General features: G+C 41.6%; 1 protein-coding gene across 1 annotated transcript in view; it reads left to right on the top strand.

Moving 5' to 3' along the window:
- Window positions 1-3,248: 3,248 nt before the first annotated feature.
- The window catches only part of GLDC (glycine decarboxylase), a 49,274-nt gene continuing 29,393 nt past the window's right edge, over window positions 3,249-23,129 (top strand). Inside the window, exons 1-7 of the mRNA XM_064140462.1 lie at window positions 3,249-3,467; window positions 3,580-3,658; window positions 14,748-14,883; window positions 19,126-19,290; window positions 20,923-21,000; window positions 21,655-21,802; window positions 22,050-22,246. Coding sequence (XP_063996532.1) covers window positions 3,249-3,467; window positions 3,580-3,658; window positions 14,748-14,883; window positions 19,126-19,290; window positions 20,923-21,000; window positions 21,655-21,802; window positions 22,050-22,246 — 1,022 coding nt within the window. The remainder of the gene's footprint in view (window positions 3,468-3,579; window positions 3,659-14,747; window positions 14,884-19,125; window positions 19,291-20,922; window positions 21,001-21,654; window positions 21,803-22,049; window positions 22,247-23,129) is intronic.

Raw genomic sequence — 23,129 nt, 5'->3', positions numbered from 1 at the left:
AGAAATTCAGGTAGTCTTCTGTATTGAATTTGATGCAGGTTAGTGGAAAGAGACACTCTCCATCTCTTGCACAGATGCATTTTAACATAATTTTGTAGTAAGGTGAAGTGTTAATGAATGTCCTCTACCTGGATTGAGACTTAAAGTAAGCCTGACCTTTAAGAGATGGTTTGGTAGGCTTTCCTCACTCAATCTCCCAGAAAATTTTGAAAACACTGATAATGGCTACAAACAGAGATGGTAAACTGCTAATTTTTTTTTCTCTTAAGGATTTTCTACAGGAAAAATCTTGTGTCAGGACAGAAGTCAGCATACATTGGAATGAGTTTGTACCAATACTAAAATGGTTTGGTTTATGTATCACAATGTCATCAACATTACAGTATCACAGTATCACCAAGGTTGGAAGAGACCTCACAGATCATCAAGTCCAACCCTTCACCACAGAGCTAGACCATGGCACCAAGTGTCACATCCAACCTTGCCTTGAACTGCCCCAGGGACAGTGACTCCACCACCTCCCCGGGCAGCCCATTCCAGTGTCCAATCACTCTCTCAGTGAAGAACTTTCTCCTCACCTCGAGCCTAAATCTCCCCTGGCGCAGCCTGAGGCTGTGTCCTCTCGTTCTGGCACTGGCCACCTGAGAGAAGAGAGCAACCTCCTCCTGGCCACAACCACCCTTCAGGTAGTTGTAGACAGCAATAAGGTCACCCCTGAGCCTCCTCTTCTCCAGGCTAAACAATCCCAGCTCCCTCAGCCTCTCCTCGTAGGGCTGTGCTCAAGGCCTCTCACCAGCCTCGTCGCCCTTCTCTGGACATGCTCAAGCATCTCAATGTCCCTCCTAAACTGGGGAGCCCAGAACTGAACACAGTACTCAAGGTGTGGTCTAACCAGTGCAGAGTACAGGGGCAGAATGACCTCCCTGCTCCTGCTGACCACACCATTGCTGATGCAGGCCAGGATGCCACTGGCTCTCTTGGCCACCTGGGCACACTGCTGTCCATGACTTTAAGGAAAAACAGATTGATAAATAAAAGACTAGGAATGGCAAGCGACTATATTTCTTCCATTAACAGTGCACATGGGTTCACTTAGCAGATGAAAATGTTTTGGGAAAAGAGCACTGTGAACTCCTAAATGCATAAATCCCAGGGTGCTACCTGTCTGTGCCATCAGCATGTCTTCTGGTTCTAATCTTGTACTACTTAGGTAGCTGCAATGGACCAGTGGCAGAAACAGGTTGTTGTTCTATAGACTGTCCCAGTCTTTAAGTTCTTGGCCACTGTCACATGTCTCTAGTCTTCTTCCTCTCAAGCTCATTTTAAATACTCAATTGAGTTCTCGAAGAGCCAAAAATGGTGACAGAAAAGAAACAGTTTAGGATGTTTTGGATGCTCTCTCTTTCAAACCTTGTTTCCTACAACACTACAGATAGCAATAAAACTCTGACCCTGTATTGGAGAAACAATTCTGTAGAAGTTACTATTTCAGGTATGATGACTGTTGTGCTGCTTTGAGGCTAATTGGAATGTTTTAATGAGAGAAATTAGGTAATTGGTTATAATAAGACAATAATTATGAAGTCTACATCATTCATTGGTTTTCTGAAAGGGATGAAAATTCAGAATGTAAACAATTTGTCCCACTCTGGCCTGAGATGATGGATCTATTTTCTTCTTCCTCACTCCACTCTATCTACTAATCTCAGCTAACAGAAAACAACATAAGCTTTGCTGGTTGTTTTGTTTGTCTGTCTGGGAAGGAAGTAAGGGGGGAGGGGGGAGGGGAGTAGCTCTCAGCCCTTCTGGGCAGCTTTATTTGCCCATGAGGGAATTTGGCTTTCTGTATTACTTCTAATTTGTAAATAGTTGTAAATATTTGTAAATATATTGCATATACATGCTTGTAAATTTTGCTTTGCTGTAAATATAGCTTCAGCTTACTTCCGAACTGTCTGAGCCAGTCTGGTCAATTTCAATAGTGTGTATAGTGAAGTTCCTAACCCACCACAATTGTAAAGACATATTTTATGTGAAATAACATATTGATATTGCCTGCCAGAGAGAAATGATAATTATTTGGACAAAACTTGCAAGAACATTTGGATAAAATATACAAATTGTTTTGAAAAGCTTTGGCAGAGCTTTAAAAATATATTGGTTTAGGTACTAACAGGAATTAAGTTGTTGCTATAATGATTTATATGTGTTTTTCTATTACCCCCGTTCACCCTCATTACATTATCTTAAGTTCAAAATCATAGCAAAGCTTTAATTTCCTTCATACAACTGTCATATTTATAAAGAAGAAAGTGACAGAGGAGAAAAGCAATCTGTTAGCATCAGTATTGGGTTTATGTCACAAATATTTGCAACAAACACCTTTTCTGTTTGAAACATGTTTCAGCTTAGTGTGTAACCTGGGGTCTCTCGTTCTGAAACCAAGATTTAAGTAATCGCTGTGAATATCGAGGTAAACTATGAGAGCCTATTCCAGCATAGCATGGTAGTTTAGTTTACTCAGATAATATTGAAGTTGTAATTCCATATTTAATATAGAAACAGCTTGCACGAGTCAGCGATCTTTAGTGCAAAGTAAATTTATTTTTAGGTTTCGAAGTCGTGGGTAGTTACCTCAGTAAATTCGGAAGACAGGCAGTAAATCTGATACAGTTAAAATGAAATCAGTGTGTATCTGGGAAACGTATTTGTATCTTTCATTGATACTCTGCTTAAACGTAGGTGCAAATACGAGTCTGCAATGTCCCTGTGCTTAGTTCTGTTGGCGTACATGAAGATACAAGTTTGCAATTATACTGATTTATTGCAACAGAGGGAAAAGTGGGTTCCAGTTATTCCCTCTGCTACCCACCTCCCGCCCCCGTCATGGAAGGTGGCACGTATTAGTGGTCCGAAAGCTAGCAACTTATAAACAAGTCTACGCTTTGTTGCAGAGACACAGAAATGGGTGGAGGAAAACCCGTTTTGCTAGTAAAGTCACCACCAGACTACAGCCGCTCCTGCCGGATCTGCCTCTCCGCGGGGATGCCCGGCGGCCGGGCCGGGCACTGAGGGGTCAGGGCCGAGCGGAGCGGCATGCGGTGGCGGGCGGGCAGGTGGTGGCAAGGCGGGGCGAGCACGGCACCGCCCCCGGGCCCCATTGGCGCCGGCGGTGGGGGGCCGCGCCGCGCCGCCCCCCGCACACAAAGTGTGGCCGCGCAGGCGGCGGCATTGGTGTCGGCAGCGCCATGCAGAGCTGCGGGCGGTGGTGGGGGCGGCTGGCGGCCCGCGGGGCATCGCGGCACCTGCGGGCGGCGGCGGCGGCGGGAGGTCAGCGGCGCTGGGGAGGTGGAGAGGCGGCGCGGTGCATCGAGCAGCTCTTGCCACGGCACGATGACTTCGCCCAGAGGCACATCGGGCCGAGGGAGCGGGAAAAGAGGGAGATGCTGCGAGCCGTCGGGGTACAGGTAGGTGACCGAGCCATGCCACCCCGGGCTGAGCGGCGCGGCTGGACCCCTCCCGTTGCGGGCTGGGCCGCCCCGATGGTGCTAACGACGGCGTGCGGCCACCTCTTTGCAGAGCGTCGAGGAGCTTATGGATAAAACCATCCCGGCCAGCATCCGTCTGCGGAGGCCCCTGAGGATGGATGATCCCGTGTGTAAGTGACCGCGTGCGCCGGGGCCCCCCGCTGCCCTCCCCGGGCAGCCCAGACAGCTCCCTCCCGGGACAGCCGTGTCAGCCCTTCCGGCCGCCGGAGTCTGGAGGGTAGAACTGGGGTGCTGCCCTCCCCCGCCCTTCCGCGGGTGCCCCAAATGGATCGTGTAGCGACAGATCTCACCGCTGGATTAAGACTTAAATAAGCATAGCTGCACCAACTCCGACACTCTTAGTTTTCTCAGACGGACTCGGTACCGAGTACTGACACGGAGGAGAAGGTAAAAGTCATTCCTTTGGTGAGGACTGTAGGATGAAAAGGGCTGCTTTCTTTTGTTGGTTCTTCAGTTTCTGAAGAATTTCTTTGTTGGCCCTCCCCCACTTATAACCTGGGTATCCTAATAATAAAGGCAGTAGGCTGATGGATAGCATTTTGAATCTCTGCGTGTAAACTGCCGCGATACAGAACGTCTGAGCCACAGTTGTGGCACTACAATAATTGCTATGGAAAACTTTTCTTGATTGGGTAAGCTTTTTAGATACTAGCATTTCCAAAAGCTAGGAATCACAGCTTGTTAGGTATTTGTGAATGTCATGCTGAAAGTCCCATAAGTGAAAAAGGAATCATAAACCACCACCGCCAAAAACCAAAACAACAGGCAAAATGACGCCGACCAAAACCCAAAGCCCAAAACCAAAAGCACAACCCAAAACCACAACGAAACAAAACAAAAAAAACCCCGCACTTTAACATACACCTCACAATACCACAGCAACTAACAAAGCTCGGTGGCCGTTCGGGTAGCGAGGGCCGATCACATCGCTATCAACTTTGTGTCAAGCAAGATCCTTCCCCTGCTTTGTAGAAAATGTGGTCCCTCTTGCCGGCCTTTTTTTATTTCCATTGCTTATCCATGCGCTGTAACTGGAGTGTAAACTTCAGGCCTGCAGCCCCGGTGAGGTTCCCGGCCAGTTCAATCTGGTTATTCCGAGATGACATCACGCGTGAGAGGCAGCGCCACAATGAGCAGCCAGCGAAACTAGAGCCTGAAAAGACAAATTCTAGCGGGGAAGGACGCAGTATTGACTGAAAGTTTCTGCTTCTACAGTGTTTTATTAGTACAGTGGTGTTTTGGTTTTTCAGCTAGTATCCCATGCTACTTAAATAGGGAGGGGAGTAGAGAAGTGGAATTGCATCACCTTCTCTGGATACAAGCTACTAAAAGTATTGCATGGCATGTTTTCCTGTGATTTATGTATTTTAATCAAGCCGCTCCCTGACTGATGAGGGATTTTCACTTATCCTCAGAGAAAAGGAGTTTTAAAATTATTACATTTCAGATCTCCCAAGAGAAGTTAAAGTGTAGATTGTCGCTAATAATTTACCTCTTGAAAGCCTCCTTTCTTTTTTCCTGTGTTTCATATTTTTTTATATAAAGTTTTACATTACTAAAACACATGAAAGTGTCACAGTACAGGTCGTCATTAAAAGAACTGCACACTAAAACTAAGCCGTTGTTGTCAACCCGTGTCAAAATCTGGATGCAAATGTATGTGTTCTCATACTGATTTGCATAGCAATTTTGAACTGAATGTGTCCTACGTTGTTGTGCATTAGCTGATGTGAGTTCTCAATGTGCAACAGGACCTCATTAACTGTATTTAGTTCACAGGCATTTTGCTCCACTTGCTATGCTGTGCTTGTTCCCTTAGAGTAAACTTTGAAAGAATGTGACTGTGATGCAGTCTCACATTGCACAGCATGCAACACTGAGTTTTCAAAAGAGATGCTTGTATGAGGTGCAGAAAACTTTTTTTTTCCTGTTCAGTGTTGCTTTTGCTTGTGCAGTCAGTGCAATGAACTAACTGTCTCGTAATTTAACGTGTAGATTTTTGTCACTAGTTTTCCACTGCACTGGTAGGAGAAAACCGCACAGCTTGTGAAAGAAAATCTGAAAGCCTCTGCCTCAAATTGTGTGTCTTTACATTGAACATCTTGTACTTAGGACACAGTAGACTGAATAAAATTTGCCTCCTTGTTAATGTACTGTTAAAGAGAACACTGTCTTTCCAATGGTGGGGTTTCTTATACTAGTATGCTATGTAATTTCTCAATCATGTCCCTTGTATTAAAGGGAAGCAGCGAAATTGGGACAGTGTCATGAGAACTCTATTATATTTTAAGCATGTTCTTTTTAATTGTGTATAGGCAATTTTGCTCCCACCATCTCCCAAACTCATCCCATGCAAGAAGAGAATGGGGCAAGGCAATTAAAAATATGCTAACTTGTAATGAAAGAAAACAGCTGTCTAATACAATTCCTAGTGGTCTGAAATATAGACTTCCACTTTCCTGTGTAATTTCAATTTAAAAACATAGTTGTAGTGTATCCACAAGTTGGAGTGCAACTGAACAAATTGGCTGGATGCAACCTACTCAGTTGTAACAGGAAACACAGCTGAACTTGCACTGAAGTCTCACTGAAGTCAGTGCTTATGGCTAGAGTTAGACACAGAACTCAAGAAAACCATACATGCGCACATAAACCATAAACAGTGTGTCTTGGATGAGTAGTGTAGAATGTCTGAAATGTGTGCTTTTGATATATGCATGTCTTCAAATTTTGATGAGGTGTGTCAACAGGAGAGATTGTTATCCATTACAGATCCTTCCCTTGGTAATGTAGCAAATCATGCAAAAGACGGAATCAGTTTGCTGTGTGTATACATAGTAATAACAGCAATAAGATCTAGGAGCAGTCAACATGTATTTACTGAGGGGAAGTCATGGTTGACCAAGCTGATAGCCTTTTAAGAAGTGAATAGATGATGGTATAGCAGGGGATGTGATTTATCTTGCTTTCAGTAGAGCATTTAACACAGTCTCCCACAGCATCCTTGCAGCTAAACTGAGGCAGTGTGGTCTGGGTGATCTGATAGTGAGGTGGATTGAGAACTGGTTGAAGGGAAGATGTCAAAGAGTTGTGGTCAGTAGGATGGAGACTAGCTGGAGGCCTCCGTCTAGCTGGAAGCCTCCATCTACTGGAGCCTTTCAGGTACCAGGAAAATTCCCTATATTCATCAATGCCCTGGATGAGGGCACAGAGTGCACTGTCAGCAAGTTTGCTGATGATGCCAAACCAAATAGAGTTTGGCATCACCAGAAGGCTGTGCTGTCATTCAGCCAGACTTGGACAGGCTGAGAGTTGGGCAGGGAGAAGAAATTGAATGAAATTGAACAGGGGCAAGTGTAGAGTCTTGCACCTGGGAAAGCACAACCCAATGGACCAGTTTAGGTTGGAGCCTAAACCCCATTGGAGAGCAGTGAAGGGGAAAAGCACCTGGGGGTGCTAGTGGGTGGAAGGTTGACCATGAGCCAGCAATGTACTCTTGTGGCCAAGAAGGCCAGTGCCATTCTGGGGTGTATTAGAAAGGCTGTGGTTAGTAGGTGGAGAGAGGCTTTCCTCCTCATCTACTCTGTCCCGATGAGGCTGCATCTGGAATACTGTATCCAGTTCTGAGCCCCTCAGTTTAAGGACAGAAGACTGCCTGAGAGAGTCCACCGCAGAGCCACAAAAATGGTGAAGTGGAACATCTTCCTTATGAGGAGAGATTGAGGGATCTGGGTCTCTTTAGTTTGGAGGAGACTGAGGGGTGACCTCATGAATGTTTATAAATACATAAAGAGTGAGTACCAGGAGAATGGAGCCAAGCTCTTCTTGGTGATGACAGGCAAGGGTCAATGGCTGGAAGCTGAGGCATAGGAAGTTCCATGGAAACATGAGGGAAAGTATTTTCACTGTGAGGGTGCTGGAACACTGGAACAGGCTGCTCAGGGTGGACTGTGGAGTCTTCCTCTCTAGAGATATTCAAAACCTGCCTGGATGCATTCTGATGTGGTCTGGTATAGGTGATCCAGCTTTGGCAGGAGAGTTGGACTGAGTGATCTTTTGAGGTCCCTTTCAACTCCTGACATTCTGTGATGTTGTTGTGATTATTATTCCTTTTATTGATACCTATTATTTTAAATAGCTATTTTTAATGATGTTACATATTCTACTGCTCATAAACAAAACCTCTGTTTACAGTAGAAGCATAATATTTTTGTACATGTGTTGTCTTTCCTAGGCATTTTATCACATCTTCAGTGGAAGAATCATGCTTCATTACTTCTCTGAAGGATGTAATATACTAGAAGAGAATTCTTCTAGCTTAGCTGGGTATTGGTTTTGTTTATGTGTGAAGAAAACATTCTGGTACAAGCTTTGCTGCTGAAAGTGCATCTGGGCTAGGAGTGTTTTGCCGTCTTTATTAGTTTTCCTGTGTTGGTAGATGTGGTCAGCCATGGAGAAGAGTAGAGATGTAGCTTATGCTGAGAGGTTTCTGAAATTACTTGCCTCCTTTGGTATGTAATATGACAGATCCAGGTTTTCTGACCAACATTCTACCATTTAAAAAAATGCCTGCTGCCGTGAACCCCCTGAAAGTGTTGTAAATCCCCCTGAACATGCCAGTGAAAACCAGTAGTGGTGAGACAGTAAAATGTCTTATTTCCCAATATAGTGAGTTGGAGTTCTGCCCCACAACTGATTCTGGAAAGGAAGGTTTTCTTGCAGTCAGCTTTTTCATCTGGTGTAGTTATGGGAAAGTGTTGCTTTGGCATGTAATTTCTGTTCAGTCAATATTTGTAACAGGGGTAGATACCTTCAGGACTGGACTGTAATCAGCTGACATCACAGAGCTTTTTTTTCCCAATCTCTCTAAGTAAACCTTAACAATCAGCTTTTCTTTACACATTGAAGGTGCTTTAGCACATATGCAGTAAATGACCCATTCAAAATAACAGATCACCTTATATAAGAATAATCATATCTCTTTTATCCCTGCAAATGTACTCTCTGTACTAGTCATAGTTACCCCTGCTGTGCTGCTGTTATACATCAGCTTTTGTTTAATGGGTAGGCTTTGTACATATATTATGTAATTCTGATATTTTTGTTCAAGATTTGTATTTTAAAAATCAGTCTACAAACTGCCATGATTTTTTCCCAAAATATTCCTAGTTACATTCTCACATTTAATGATTTATAAACAACAGTTTATAACATCTGTTTAAGAAACTAGTTGAGTCTCCATACTAATCATTTCAAAAGTGGTACTGCTCAGGAGTCATCATTATAGGAAAGACTATTTGTATCTTTAACTATTCTTGATGCAGTTAAATCTACTTTTAACTACAAATTTGTATTTCATGTGCTGCTTAAAAGTGAATTCTAGATGGGTTTATAATTGGCTCCTAATTATAGAGCTGCATTGTTAATTTCATATTCCTTGCTGCTGGGATCCACACTGTATGTTCTGCGTGCCTACAGCATGCCTACACTAGGGTGTTGCCACAAGTGATACAGGCATCTGCGTTATTGCTGGTGGTACTTTGATCTTCACAGCACTTTGTGGCCTCTGCTTTCCTTTCCAAGAACATCAGGCCTTGTAGGTAGGACAGAGAACGGCAGGTATGTTGTTGGCTCTCTGCTGCTGTATGCTTTCTGCTTCACGAGTTGCCCCTGATGCCCAGGCAGGCTCGGTGAGTGCAGGTGGCCTCAGTGAAAGCTGAGGGAGGCAGAGCAGCAGATAGTGCCTGCTGCTGCCTCATGGGAAGGTGCTAGTCAGACCCAGCATCTGGAACAGGTGCTTTTCTTCTGCTGTCTGCTACATTACTATGTGTCTGACTGTGCTTTGGAACTATTTTTCTTCATTAGCTGCTGAAGCAAGAGAATTAAATTCTTACACCAACTGTTCTGAAGATCTTGCTTCCACAAACTAGAATATTATTTCTTTTTTTCCAGGCTTGATATAATATGAACAAAATTATGTCAAATAATCTCCTGCCTTTTGTGTAAGTTTGAAGTTGTATAACTCACACTGCACCATCTGTCTTGAGTTCTCTCTCTTTTTTTGATACCATGTTATTTTATATGTATCTCATAAGTTCAAAACAAAGCTACTGTGCTAACCACAAACATAGCAGGAGAAATAGCAATATTATAATGTTATAATTGATAATTCACTCCCTCTTACAATTTTTGCCATAGATTTTGCCTTTTCTGCCTGTGAAACTAACAGTCTCAATGTGACCTCACAGAACTGCTACTGGAAGCCTCAGAGCATTTTCTCTGTAGTTCTGTGAAAGCAATACTGCAAGTTCAATGACCTTTACTCTGGGTACTGGTTTTGATCATTATAACCAATTAATTGATAAGGGAAATAAAGATCAACTGAAATGACTTAGCTGACAATCTTATTTTTTGCTGAACAAAGTTCTTAAGGAAGTTATAGTGTACAGCCCATAAAGTGAATTCAAGATAAGGACAGTTCTTAGAAAAATGGAAACAAACAGCTGACTGTGATGGCCAGTTTCCAAACATTTCTTAACTGTAGCCAGTTTTTCAAAATCCTCTTGTGTTTCCCCATTTTCATGGAATCACAAGAGACCTCCAAGATCATCCAGTCCAACCTAGCACCCAGCCCTAGCCAGTCATCCACACCGTGGCACTAAGTGCCTCATCCAGTCTTTTCTTGAACACCTCCAGGGACGGTGCCTCCACCACCTCCCTGGGCAGCCCATTCCAATGGCAATCACTCTCTCTGGCAAGAACTTCTTCCTAACATCCAGACTATACTACTCCGGCACAACTTGAGACTGTGTCCCCTTGTTCTGTTGCTGGTTGTCTGGGAGAAGAGACCACCCCCCACCTGGCTACAACCTCCCTTTATGTAGTTGCAGAGAGCAATGAGGTCACCCCTGAGCCTCCTCTTCTCCAGGCTAAACAGGCCCAGCTCCCTGAGCCTCTCCTCATAGGGTTTGTGTTCCAGGCCCCTCACCTGCTTCGTTGCCCTTCTCTGGACACCTTCCAGTATCTCAGCATCTCTCTCACACTCAAGGTGTGGCCTGACCAGTGCTGAGTACAGGGGAAGAATAACCTCCCTTGTCCTACTGGCCACACTGTTCCTGATGCAGGCCAGGATGCCATTGGCTCTCTTGGCCACCTGGGCACACTGCTGGTTCATCTTCAGCCTACTATCCACCAGTACCCCCAGGTCCCTTTCTTCCTGGCTGCTCTCCAGCCACTCTGTCTCCATCCTGTAGCACTGCTTGGGGTTGTTGTGGCCAAAGTGCAGAACCCTGCACTTGGCCTTGTTAAATCTCCTCCCATTGGCCTCTGCCCATACATCCAGCCTCTCAACGTCTCTGCAGGGCTCTCCTATGCTCCAGCAGACCCACACCTGCTCCTAGCTTGGTGTCATCTGCAAACTTATTGATGCTGTGGTTTTGTTTAACCATATGGATTGAATTTCACTAAACTCTAGTCTTCATATTTTTTATAAACAAATATTTACAAGAACAATCTGTTTCCACACATATACTCCAAAGCATACAGTTCATACATCAGGGGAAAAAAATGTGTAATTCTGTAGATTTGGTGACTTTTTTTGACCTAACTGTAAATACAGCAATACAATTTTGAAATTGAAAAAGCATACATAAGAAAAACTTCATGATTAACATCCTCTGCCTTTATTATAGTACTACTTACTTACACACTGACCAATATATAGGGTTAGATCCCTTTCACAAATAATTTATAGGAGTATGCCTGTTAAAAGCTAGGCTTGATGAAGTGGGAAATACCTCTGCTGACAGATGCAGGATCCTGTCAAGGCTGATGTGAATCTGGAGGGCTCCAATCTCTGCTGCTGCCCAGACCATGCACAGTTATGGGTTCAGACCAAAGTGCTCAGGACATCACCCGGACAGAACATGGAACCCACAAAGGTGGAGAACCAGCTCCAATGCTGGCCTGTCCTCATGCTAGTGCAAAGCAAACACTGAATTAATGAAAATTAAATTACTTAAGCCAACGTGTACAGATTAATCAGGGGTATCTGTTACTCAGGGTTGCATTCCCTCATACCTTGCCTTCCTCAGGACATGCTGTGATGAACATCAAGGCAGTGTAAGGGGTAGAGGAAGGAGTGTGTGTCCCCAAGTCTCTTGAAAAAGGCATGCCAAAACAAGAGATGTGTATTTGAGCTGTACTGCTGCTGTTGCCTTCCTAATGACCAAAGGAATGGAGCAGTGAGGTGAAACAGGGATGGAGGCTCACTGTACCCTACAACGTATCACCACCCTGATTAAAACTTGTGAACTCTCTTCATAGGTAGCTCACAAAAAAATGTAATAATTAAAAATGCATTCAGTGTTTGGATCTGTCACTTCATCTTTTCTAGGTCTGATGTTGGTCTGCTCTTAATCTTAGTTGTTACTTAACCTTCTTATAATCTCAGCAGGCTTTTTTGCTTTGTGTCTTGAAATCTGTTGAGAAACTGCTTTATTTCAAAGTGCTCCACTGCAAGTTCTTAGCTGTATTTGCTCAGAAGTGACTATCCAGAAGAATCATAGAATCAGACCTCTGAGATCATCCAGTCCAACCTAGCACCCAGTCCTAGCCAGTCAACTAGACCATGGCACTAAAACCCTCATCCAGTCTTTTCTTGAACACCTCCAGGGACGGTGACTCCACCACCTCCCTGGGCAGCCCATTCCAATGGCAATCACTCTCTCTGGCAAGAACTTCCTCCTAACATCCAGCCTATACTTTCCCCGGCACAACCTGAGACTGTGTCCCCTTGTTCTGTTGCTGGTTGCCTGGGAGAAGAGACCAACCCCCACCTGGCTACAGGCTTCCTTCAGGTAGTTGTAGACAGCAATGAGGTCACTCCTGAGCCTCCTCTTCTGCAGGCTAAACAACCCCAGCTCCCTCGGCCTCTCCTCATAGGGTTTGTGTTCCAGGCTCCTCACCAGCTTTGTTGCCCTTGAAACTCCACTCAGTCAAAGAAAATTATATCTGATACCTAGTATAGCGCTTGCGATATTTGTATACTGCAGAAATCACACTATTAACACATTTTTACATTTTTGTGTTTGATATTGAGCTAATGAGCAAGTCAGATGATAGACAACTTCTACCTTTAGCTGTACTTGAAGCAAAACAAGCAAATTCACTACCACTCACAAAAAATCACTGGTTTGAGTTCTGCAGAATACAACTCCCCTTATCAAACTGCATCCAAACTGTCTTTCATCAGACTTTTATTTTGCAAGTGGTAGAGAAGGCTCTCACCACTGTTAAAACACTCACTTAAAATAAACAAGCAAGTGCATCTATCTGGAATGAACTATGTGGCAGGGGTATCAGGGCGTGGAGCTGCTCACTGTGCTTTAGTAGAAACTTTGTCCTGGGCATTGCTGAGTTCAAGTACAATAAACATGTAACTCTTGAGTGTCCAGAAAAAAAGCTGCAGCTTGCTGAAAACAATACATTCATCTTTATGCTTTGGATCTAATAGTAACACTGAGTAAACTCTGAAGTGAGAACTGAAGATCAGTAGAACAATAGTTTTCCATAAAGTATGATGTGGCTGTGGAAGAAACTAATAGAAAACAAGATTTATTTTTGGGAAAAAATATACACAGAATGCAATAGTAAAATTGAGTAAAAGGAACAAGAGAGATGCATTTTGACATCAGAGCCTAAGTTTGATATCCTTATTTATGACAGCAGAATACATTAGTTGAAACCTAGAGAATGTTTTGCTACTAGATTCCAGTGCATTAACTGTTTTGACTTGATCTCTCTTTCTGAAGTAACTTACAGAGAGAAAATAGGTTTTGAGACATCCAAGGCCCAAGCTATCCTGTGTTAGTGATTTGTAGCCTCATATTTCAAAGTTTACTTTTCAAGTTGTGATGCAGAATGAACAGAACCTGGTACATGCACATCAAGTAATTTCCAAGGTAGTAGTTTCCAGTGGTAGTTTCTGAGGTCTGATTGAGGATGAAAACAGATCTGCTCCACTTACCTAGGAGGGTTGGTGTCCAACTCCACCCCAGATCATGGAATCATAGAATTGTTTCATTTGGAAAAGACCTCTGAGATCATTGAGTCCAACTGACAACAGAAGAATACCATGGCCGTTAAACAATGTCCTGAACTGCCATGTCCACACATTTCTTGAACACTCCTAGGGCAGCCTATTCCGATGCCTTCTGAGGTCTGTTGGGCTGGACATACCTGTCTCTGTGTAATCTCAGCCTACTCACAATCTGGGGAAAAGTAAAATATTTGTAGGTCATTCATTTTGGCAAATGCTGGGTAGCATTACCCATCCACTGAGTACTGGGAACAGGTTGACTTTGATTTTTGCACAGCCTTCAGGATGCTGAGAAGCATGTAGAAGTGAGACCAATGACTAAACTATAGTTGTGAGAGAGAGAGGGAGTGTGAATGCCTTTGAAATGAACATTTCAGAAGCATTCTGATTTAATCTTTCCAAAATAGATTATCAGACTCATTTGAAAGTTAATTTTAGATGGAATTCCTTAATCTAGAAATACTGGAGTCAAGATTTGTTGTTGTTGTTGTTGTTGTTATAAACAGGCAAATCACACTAAAATTGAGCTTGAAAAAAAATGGTCTATTTAATATGGAAAATACAAGAAAATAAAGTTCTTTTATACTAAGGAATTACTCCTGAATGCTGTTAATCCAAACTGTGAGTCCAGTTTGTGCAAATGTACTCTGTTAGAAACATTTAAATCATAGCTGTGGCTGTGGCGTCATCCAGTGCGTATTCCGAGAGTTTAGCTAATAAAAGGTACTTTCTGAAATGTGTTTTAGTGCATGTGTAAAAGACCAGAATGTACATTTAATTGGCATAAAAAGGACTCCATAGGCCATTTACCTGTAACTTGCTCTCACTACTGTTTTCATGTTATTTGAAACCTGTTAATCAGTTTTTGCTTTTCCAGAATTTTTGCAGAACTTGAACTTTCCCCAAGTATTTTAACAGCTTATTATTTTATCTTTGCCATTCTTAGTATGCTCTTTATTCTGCTACTGTTTATACTTGCATCACAAATTTGCCTTTATTTTTTATTTCCCCCCCCCCCCCAGGGGTACAAGGCATCTTGGTTAACAACTGTTAGCATCATATGCAACTGTCTGTCTCTGACATAATTTCTTTTCAAATAGGTGAAAATGAAATCCTTGAAACTCTATACAACATTGCAAACAAGAACAAGATATGGAGGTCTTATATAGGAATGGGTTATTACAACTGCTCAGTGCCTCAGCCCATTTCAAGGAATTTGTTGGAGAATGCAGGATGGTAATGTACCACATATTCTTTTACGTCCTTACATATACACATGTATGTTTGGAATTAATCTTAAAAGCAAGCATATACAAATTCACCTCAAACCCATTTTTTTGACTAAGACTTTCATATATTTGATTCTGATGGGGAGGCTATTGTGTAGGAAATGTGTTGGTCATGCTAAAGCTTGAGAAGAAAAAGAACACTTTCAACTTTAGAAGATTTTTCTTCTGTTAAATATTCCATGATTTTTGTGACTTCTATTTAGAGCTCCTACTTATGATGAACTAAACCATGAATATTTATTTTAAAAAGTATACAGACTTCACTCCTAAAATAAAGTTTTCCTAACTTCTGCCTGAATTTGAGCTGTCTCCCTTCTCCACTGGCATATGAAATTTTGGGTGGAGATAGTTAAAAGCAATGCCACAACCTGACTTTGACTTTCTTAAGAGGAAGTAAGAAGCGTTGGCAATATTAAGGGCTTTTCTCTTGCCCTTCCTTCCTTCCTTCCTTCCTTCCTTCCTTCCTTCCTTCCTTCCTTCCTTCCTTCCTTCCTTCCTTCCTTCCTTCCTTCCTTTTCTTTTCCTGAAATGTGTGCATACATGTAGTCTGTCTGCTGGTATGGCTCTACAGACTTTGTCCCGCTGTACCCAACACTAACATATTCACTACTTTTTCACATCCAGTGTGCTGAATTCTTTCCCTAGTGGCATACCACATTAATTCTCTATCCCACCAGGAACATAAATGAGTAAATGAAGGTGTGGAGAATACTTAGTTTCAGAAATAAGCTTACATGTATGTTTCTTATTAATATTGAGGTCAAAACAGTGTAGTATTTGTTTGGGTGGCTTAAATGGATAAAACACCTGTCAGGCCTTAGAAAACAAAAATGCCTTTAAAGTCACACTAAAACCATACATACCTGATGAGAAGATCTCCAAAGAATGGTTCACATGATTCCTTTGCCCCCAGACATGAAACATGCAAGAATAAAGTACTTGTACCAACGACACTTGCAATCTTTGCATTGGTGGTGCAACATTAAATGTATTAGCTAGGGGCACTCAACACTTAACACATTGCATTCTGAAAACTACTCCACACTGAGCACAAAACTTGATATGAACATTATACAGCTGGTTTCTACTGGCAGACTAGATGTGGAAAGCTGCACAAGCTACTACTGCAAAGCATGCCAAATTGGCAGTAAATTTAGGGTTTGTGTTTTGAACTTGGAAACTGACACATCTCCATGCCCTGTCATAAGACTTATCTGGCTTTCTCCAAGCCATGGGCAAGATACTGTTTAAAACCACTCTTGTAACTGCTCTTCAAAAGGGGCAAGTGATGCATCTCAAGCTTCATATACAATATAGCACTTGAGAATTTTTCATTCTACATGGAGCTTCTTGCAGTTGGATGTCTCCTAATTGTGCAGCATTATTCTAGTCTCTTTCTACACTGCAGTATTGATGTACATGCATATTTAAATTAAATACGGGTGGGTTTTGTTGTTGCTTTTGCTTGAGTTTTGGCTTTAACAGTGTTGTCTAGTCCATACAAGCCAGAAAATTGAAACCATTTATGTAGCCATGACTGCACTTTATTTTCATCTTTCCAGTGTTGTCAGCTGTATTATCTTTTTTACTGTGGTTCTTGTATGCTGGTTTAAAATTCTAGTAATGGTCTGTCCTTAGTTTAAGTTAATACATTAACTTTGCAGAGATTCAGTCAAAGAATAGAAACTGGTGAACTGTTTCACTAGAGCCTATGGTATATTAAGCAATTAATGATGCTTAGTCTTTGATTTTATTGACTGTACACCTGCAAGTACTAATCAAGAACTAGTTCATTGAATATTGCTTGATAATGGAGTTCTCTGAATGTTTGCATGGAAGCAAGAGACAGTTTTAGTACAAAGAAGCCATAATTGTTAATCTTGCAGTTGATGTAAATTCTGTTTTGTTGCTAAACTTAGAACAAATTCAGCTCTCAAATATGAAAGTTTCAGTTCTTTCATAAACCAGGTCTTTTGATGAGTGGCCAAAGATGTATTTATTTTATTTCTTTCTCTTGCACTGAGTAATGCTTCTCTGATGCATTTAAGCTCATCTCAGTGCTTGTAATTCTTGTCTACTTCTACAAAATTTAAGGCAAAAAAAAAAAAGCTCCCCCCCCCCCAAAAAAAAAAAAGACCTTTAACAGAAATAAAATGACAACACAGAATTGTTAACTTCAAGCACAGAGAGATTTCTTTTGTTAAGCAAAAAACTTCATTGCTAAAGCGAAGGAGTTTGGAATAATTCTTTTTATTGGTAAGAGATAAGTGGGCAGGAGAACCATTCAGGAAAAAAATCTTTATACTGCCAGAGTGAAATTTTACCTGGCAAATGCCATTTAGCTGTTGTAGAGGAGAAAAAATATACTACTATTGAAATAAGCAATGTTGCATGAAGCCAAGAGCACAGTTTGACTTGTGAACTATGCAGCCAAAGGTGTCCTGACAAGTGTTAGACTCTGCTAAGAAGCAGCAAAAAGTTTCTATATTTGGGAAAACCATCAATATTGATCTAATTCAGTATACAGCTACTGCTTCTGCTGCTGTACTGAATGTGAATATATCTAAGAAATTTGAGATATATAATTTTTGTAGACAGTAAATCCATTGGCATCCTATATTACATTTTGAGTTCACTTATTTAGTATGTCCTTCTTCCCAGCTCTTCCAGCCTTGTAATGGTTTGGGCTCTTACCCGCTCTCCCACACTTTTGGAATTGCCCCAGCTGACTCAGAAGGCCTCCAGGAATATAAATGAAGCTATTACAAGTAGCACAATATACAAGCAGCTATTTACAGTATATACAGTTATATACAGAAATATACAAGGAAAAGTAATACAGAAGCACAACTCCCCTCCCAGAAACCTGAGTCCCCAGGAGGGGATCTCAAACCACCCCAACACCTCCCCCTACCCTCTCAACCTTACCCCAAATCCTGAGAAAGGAATAAAGGTGCAGCCAAGAGGTTAAGAAGGAAGGTTAGTGGCAGTGAGGTTAAGGAGATGTGGCTAGGTCTGAAGACAAAGGCAGAGTGAGAGACAAAATGGAGAATGTTATCTAATGTTTTACTTCTTCTTCCCAGAACTCTGTGGGACTGTGAGAGAAGAGACACAACCATGTTTACCTTTCATAGCCAATTATCTAGTTCTTTTCACCAAAACATTCTAGCTTGCTTCAAACTAGCACAAGCCTCTTCTTCAGTACTTTTTCATGCATTACTATTGTTGCTTCTCTCATCTTGCTATGTACCACAGGTTCTGCAGCTTGTTCTTAACAAATCTTTGTTGCTCACCTTCTTGAGATTCCAAATACTTCAGTCTTGCCCTTACATGTAAGCATTTTTCAAGACTGGAGGGCTTAGTACTGTGCTTTCAGGAAACAAATTGTTCTTTTGTGCCATTGCTAGAAAACAGAGGTCATAAGTGCTACCATTTATCACTTGTTTCTGGCCACTACTCTGATTCAAAATGGTGTAAAGTCTGTCCTGAACCACTGTGGAATCCAGTACCCAAATTTTCAGCAGTGAGAGTCTCTATTCTTCCCTTTCATTCCTGGCCCCATGCATGCTCCTTTGCTTTTCTAGACTGCTATAGTGGAGTACTTATTTTAGATTGTTACCTTTTCTAAGGAATTGCTTATGTTGCCTCTACTGGTTTTTTTTCCCCAAATGGCAACAGGTAAAACTCAGATCAGTCACATGTCCTCTCACTAACATATGTGGAAACTGTAATTTCAGAAGTTGTGGATTTCTGAGCTTGGTCTAGTGAAATGCTTTTCCTCCCATGGAGAAGTCATGACAGATAAATTACTTTGGAAGCATGGCAATGCCTAGAAATATATGATTGAGCAAAGCATTCTCAGTTGGATGTTGTGACTTGACTCACCTCTCCCACGATGAGTTCCTACTTCCCTTTCCCTAACCCAAGATGCAAACAGCCCTCTGTTTTAGAGGATTTTTTTTCCCCCAAAATGGACAAATACAATTCCTTTCCTATAAAAAGCCAAGTCAGTACCAGGGGAAAAAAGCATTTCCAGGCTTCCAGGACAGTAATAAATTACAGTAATCTAAAAATGAGAATTTTCTAGCGTTTTCATGTTAATTAATTATTCTTTGCAGTTTATTTTTCCTATGACCTAGTTCAGTTACACAGCACTTCTAGACCCAGACTCAGAATTCCTCTCTTACAGGGTCACCCAGTATACTCCTTACCAACCTGAGGTTTCCCAGGGCAGGCTGGAGAGCCTGCTGAATTACCAGACTATGGTGTGTGATATCACAGGAATGGACATGGCTAATGCATCTTTGCTGGATGAGGGGACAGCTGCTGCAGAAGCCATGCAATTATGTCACAGGTACTATGTTTAAATGTCTGCTTAGATGACATCAGGAAGGAATTTTGGAGTTTGAAAGTCATCTCTCCTTTGTAGGCATGGGTAGGTGAGTGGGTTGAAATTGAATGTGGCCTTTTCAGTGTCAGTAGATTACTAGATCCCTAGAGAAGTTTCCATTTGGTGTGTATGCTTAACCTATGTGTCTAAGGCTTTAAGAAACCTTAAGACCTAGAGACTATGGGAATCTAGAGCAAGGAAGACTTGTGTTCAGTGAAGAAAGATCAGGTTAGAGATTAATTAAGTGGACCGAACATGCACGAGAGTGTGGGTCCTGATGTGATACAGCCACGTGTACTGAGGGAACTGCCTGATGTCACTGTGAGATTACTCTTGGTTACCTATAAATAAACATGGTGACTGGAAGAGGTGTCTCAGCACTGGAGGAAAGAAAACATGAGTGCTGTCTTCAGGAGGGGTAGGAATGAAGGTATGGGGAATGGCCAACCAGCCAGCCTTGTGTTGATCTATTGAAAATAATGAAACAAGTCATAGTCTCAGAAAACGTTTCCAGATGTGCGATGGAGAAGAGGGTGATCAGGCATTATTAGCATTGATTCACACAAGAAGACATGCTTGACCAACCTGCTAACTCTATACATCTAAATGGCTGGATTGCTGGATGAGACACCTCAACAAGCAGGAGGAGTGGGCGGACAGGAACTTCCTGAAGCTCACCAAGGGGAAGTGCAAAGTACTGCACCTTAAGAGTAACAACCTCAGGCATGTGCAGTTACAGGTGAGCTAAAAGGCTCAAAAGCAGCTTTGTAGAAAAGGCCTTTGTAGGTCCTGGGGAACACCAAGTTGAACAACAGCCAGCAATGTGCTTTGGTGGTCAAGAAGGCAAATGGCATTCTGGGCTGCTTCAGTCACTCCAGTTGCTATACCGCAGACATGTGACTCCTCTGTGGTCTGACTCCAGTTGTTGGCACTTAAACAGCCGTATACACTTTTCCTCCCAGAGCACAGAATCCTCTCAACATTTAAAAGTAATTTAACAAGAAAAAAGGACAGACAGCAATAGTTGGGTTCAAGTGCATCAACCAGCAGCTATGAAATGTGAGAAATTATTGAAGGTCACTGTAGGACTGTATATCAGGAAAGAGATCAGACAAGAGAGACTAGGTTTGTAACTATTGAGTTTGTCAAAGTATCGGCCTGATTTGTAATCATGTTTGCCAGAGAGAGCTAGGCAAATGTTTTTGTCTCTGTTTACTACTTCATGGGCTCGTGTTTGGTTATCTAGGGCAAAAGTGAAAATCTATATTTAAGACCACCATTGTATTCCTTTAAAAGACTATGTGTGTGTGCAGGCATCCCACAGCTTCTTAAGTTGGCCGCTTGTTCTCTTTCATGGTCTGTTTTAATTTTTGTGACATATGAAACTCATTTGAGTGTCTGAAATGAACTTTCTTGCTTTTAGTGGGTCAGAACCTTCATTTAATTTATTCTTCATTTTCTTATGAAGACCAAAATTTAAAACTGCCTTTCAACTTAGGAAAACTCACATTTATAAACCAAATTCATTTTATGTCCGTGGAACACAGTATAGTTTTTTATATGTAACACTTCTTCTCTTCCTTTTCCTTTTAACAGGCACAACAAAAGAAGGAAGTTCTATGTAGATGCCCGATGTCACCCTCAAACTATAGCAGTGGTTCAGACCAGAGCAAAGTAATGTTTATTTCACTGCTTTCCACCTTATCTTTCACTTACAATGAAACATTTTTTTATCCATGCCTCTTCACTACATACCTAGCATTTTTGGAATATAGAATTATGCTTTCTTGACAAAACAGAAATCTGTTGACAGTTGTTGTTGCTTCCACTTTTTAATTCAAATACAAATTCAGAACAATTAAAGATGCCTAAAAAGAGACTTAGAAAATATTTAATTTTCACCTTTTTTGGTACATGTAATTGTTGGTGCAATTACATACATTTGGTTATTGAATTCAGTATGGTCATTTTTTTAAACTAGGAAATTAATTACCCTCTATAGCAAAACTTTTCATTTAGTGAAAGCAAAATCCATTGTAAGTTTACAGTTTAAAGTAGCCATCTCCTAAAAATATGACTTGGTTCTCAAAGTTAACATGCTATAGCATCAAAATGTTGATATCACATGCTTAATGCATCCTCTGCTCTGCTTTTCTCCAGTTTCCGACTATAATGTCAAGTGCAATTATTCTTCAGTACTGTACACCATGACATGAAAATTTCTCAGTGTTTAGCACTGCAGACCGCATTCACCTCTCTGTATGTTAAAGAAGTTATATGAAAGTCACTGAAAATATGTGTTGTCTTCTGCATGTTTTTGTTTTCCAGTTATACAGGTGTTATTACTGAGCTCAAGTTACCCCATGAGATGGATTTCAGCAGAAAGGATGTCAGTGGAGTGTTATTTCAGTATCCAGACACTGAAGGGAAGGTGGAAGACTTCTCTGAACTTGTTGAAAGAGCTCATCAGAATGGGGTAAAGTAAATCTTAGTGGTCTCACAGATTTCATTCTGATGCATCAAATAGCCGTAGTTACAGAAGCTGAGTTGCTGTCTAAAGTATTACATACAGCTGTATGCAATTGCTAACCATTACAACCGTCACAACCATTGCATCTCGGCTCTGTTTAAGTGATATGGAACTGCTTGAAGTTACGTGTTGTTCAAACTTAGCTCCCTCCCTTAGAAAAGTGGCTGAGTGCTCTGTGTGCTTCTGTTCTCAGGCTCTCGCCTGCTGTGCTACTGATCTTCTGGCACTCTGCATTCTGAGGCCCCCTGGAGAGTTTGGGGTGGATATTGTCCTGGGTAGCTCTCAGAGGTTTGGTGTACCACTCTGCTACGGGGGACCCCATGCGGCATTCTTTGCTGTCAAGGAGAACCTAGTGAGAATGATGCCGGGCAGAATGGTAGGCGTTACGAGGTGAGGCTCCGTCTGCTGTTAGTGTCTTCAGGGAAAATGGAGAGGAAATACATTAGGACCATCTTGTGCATCCTTTATGAATAATAGCTTGCATGGGGTTGTACCAACTGTCCCTTTTCATGAAAACTGTGAGAATGAAAGATGTCTTCAGTTGTTAGGAGGTAAGCTTAAAGAATTGCATTTTTGTGACATGAAACTCTGTGCTGCCTATAGTGCTTGCTGTGGTGTGGGATGAAGAGATAACCAAAACAGTAGAAAGAATTAGTTGTGATGGCATGAATCTTTGCCCATTTTGTGCCATTACACCTTTTTACCTGGTACCCATACATTAAAAACAGAATCAGAAAACCACAATGAATTAGAAAATTCTCTCACTCTTCCAAATAATAAAGAACAAACTTAATCTACTTCAAATTTTAGTCAACCTCAAACAAGGGAGAGAAATAGTACGCAAAAAAATCTGCCTCTAATTATAACTAATTAGAGAAATAGTATGCAAAAAATTACCTCTAATTCTGACTATTGGTGACATATTTTAAATGTTGACAATGTCTAGCTGGGAATAGTGGATAGGAAGAGTAATTGTCACTGGAAAGACTGCATGTCTTGGCACAGGAGCTATTCAGAAGTATTTGAGTAACCAAAGTAACTGATCACATTCACAGTTTAGAAATATTACATGTGTAGAGTAGTACTGCTTCAAATATATTTTCAATCATCTTACTTATTCTAATAGTATCCTTTGGCTTTACATATAGCTCCAGAACCTGATCTCCAGCTTTTGTTTGCAAGCCTAGTAGAATCGTTTACCAAACCCCAATAATTCTACTTGCCAAGATCTGTGGCTGCACCTAGTTCAATACTTTAAACCTACTTTCTTCTT

This window comes from Pogoniulus pusillus, chromosome Z, assembly GCF_015220805.1.
Source record: "Pogoniulus pusillus isolate bPogPus1 chromosome Z, bPogPus1.pri, whole genome shotgun sequence".
Taxonomy (NCBI): Eukaryota; Metazoa; Chordata; class Aves; order Piciformes; family Lybiidae; genus Pogoniulus; species Pogoniulus pusillus.
This window is presented reverse-complemented; position numbering and strand designations above follow the sequence as displayed.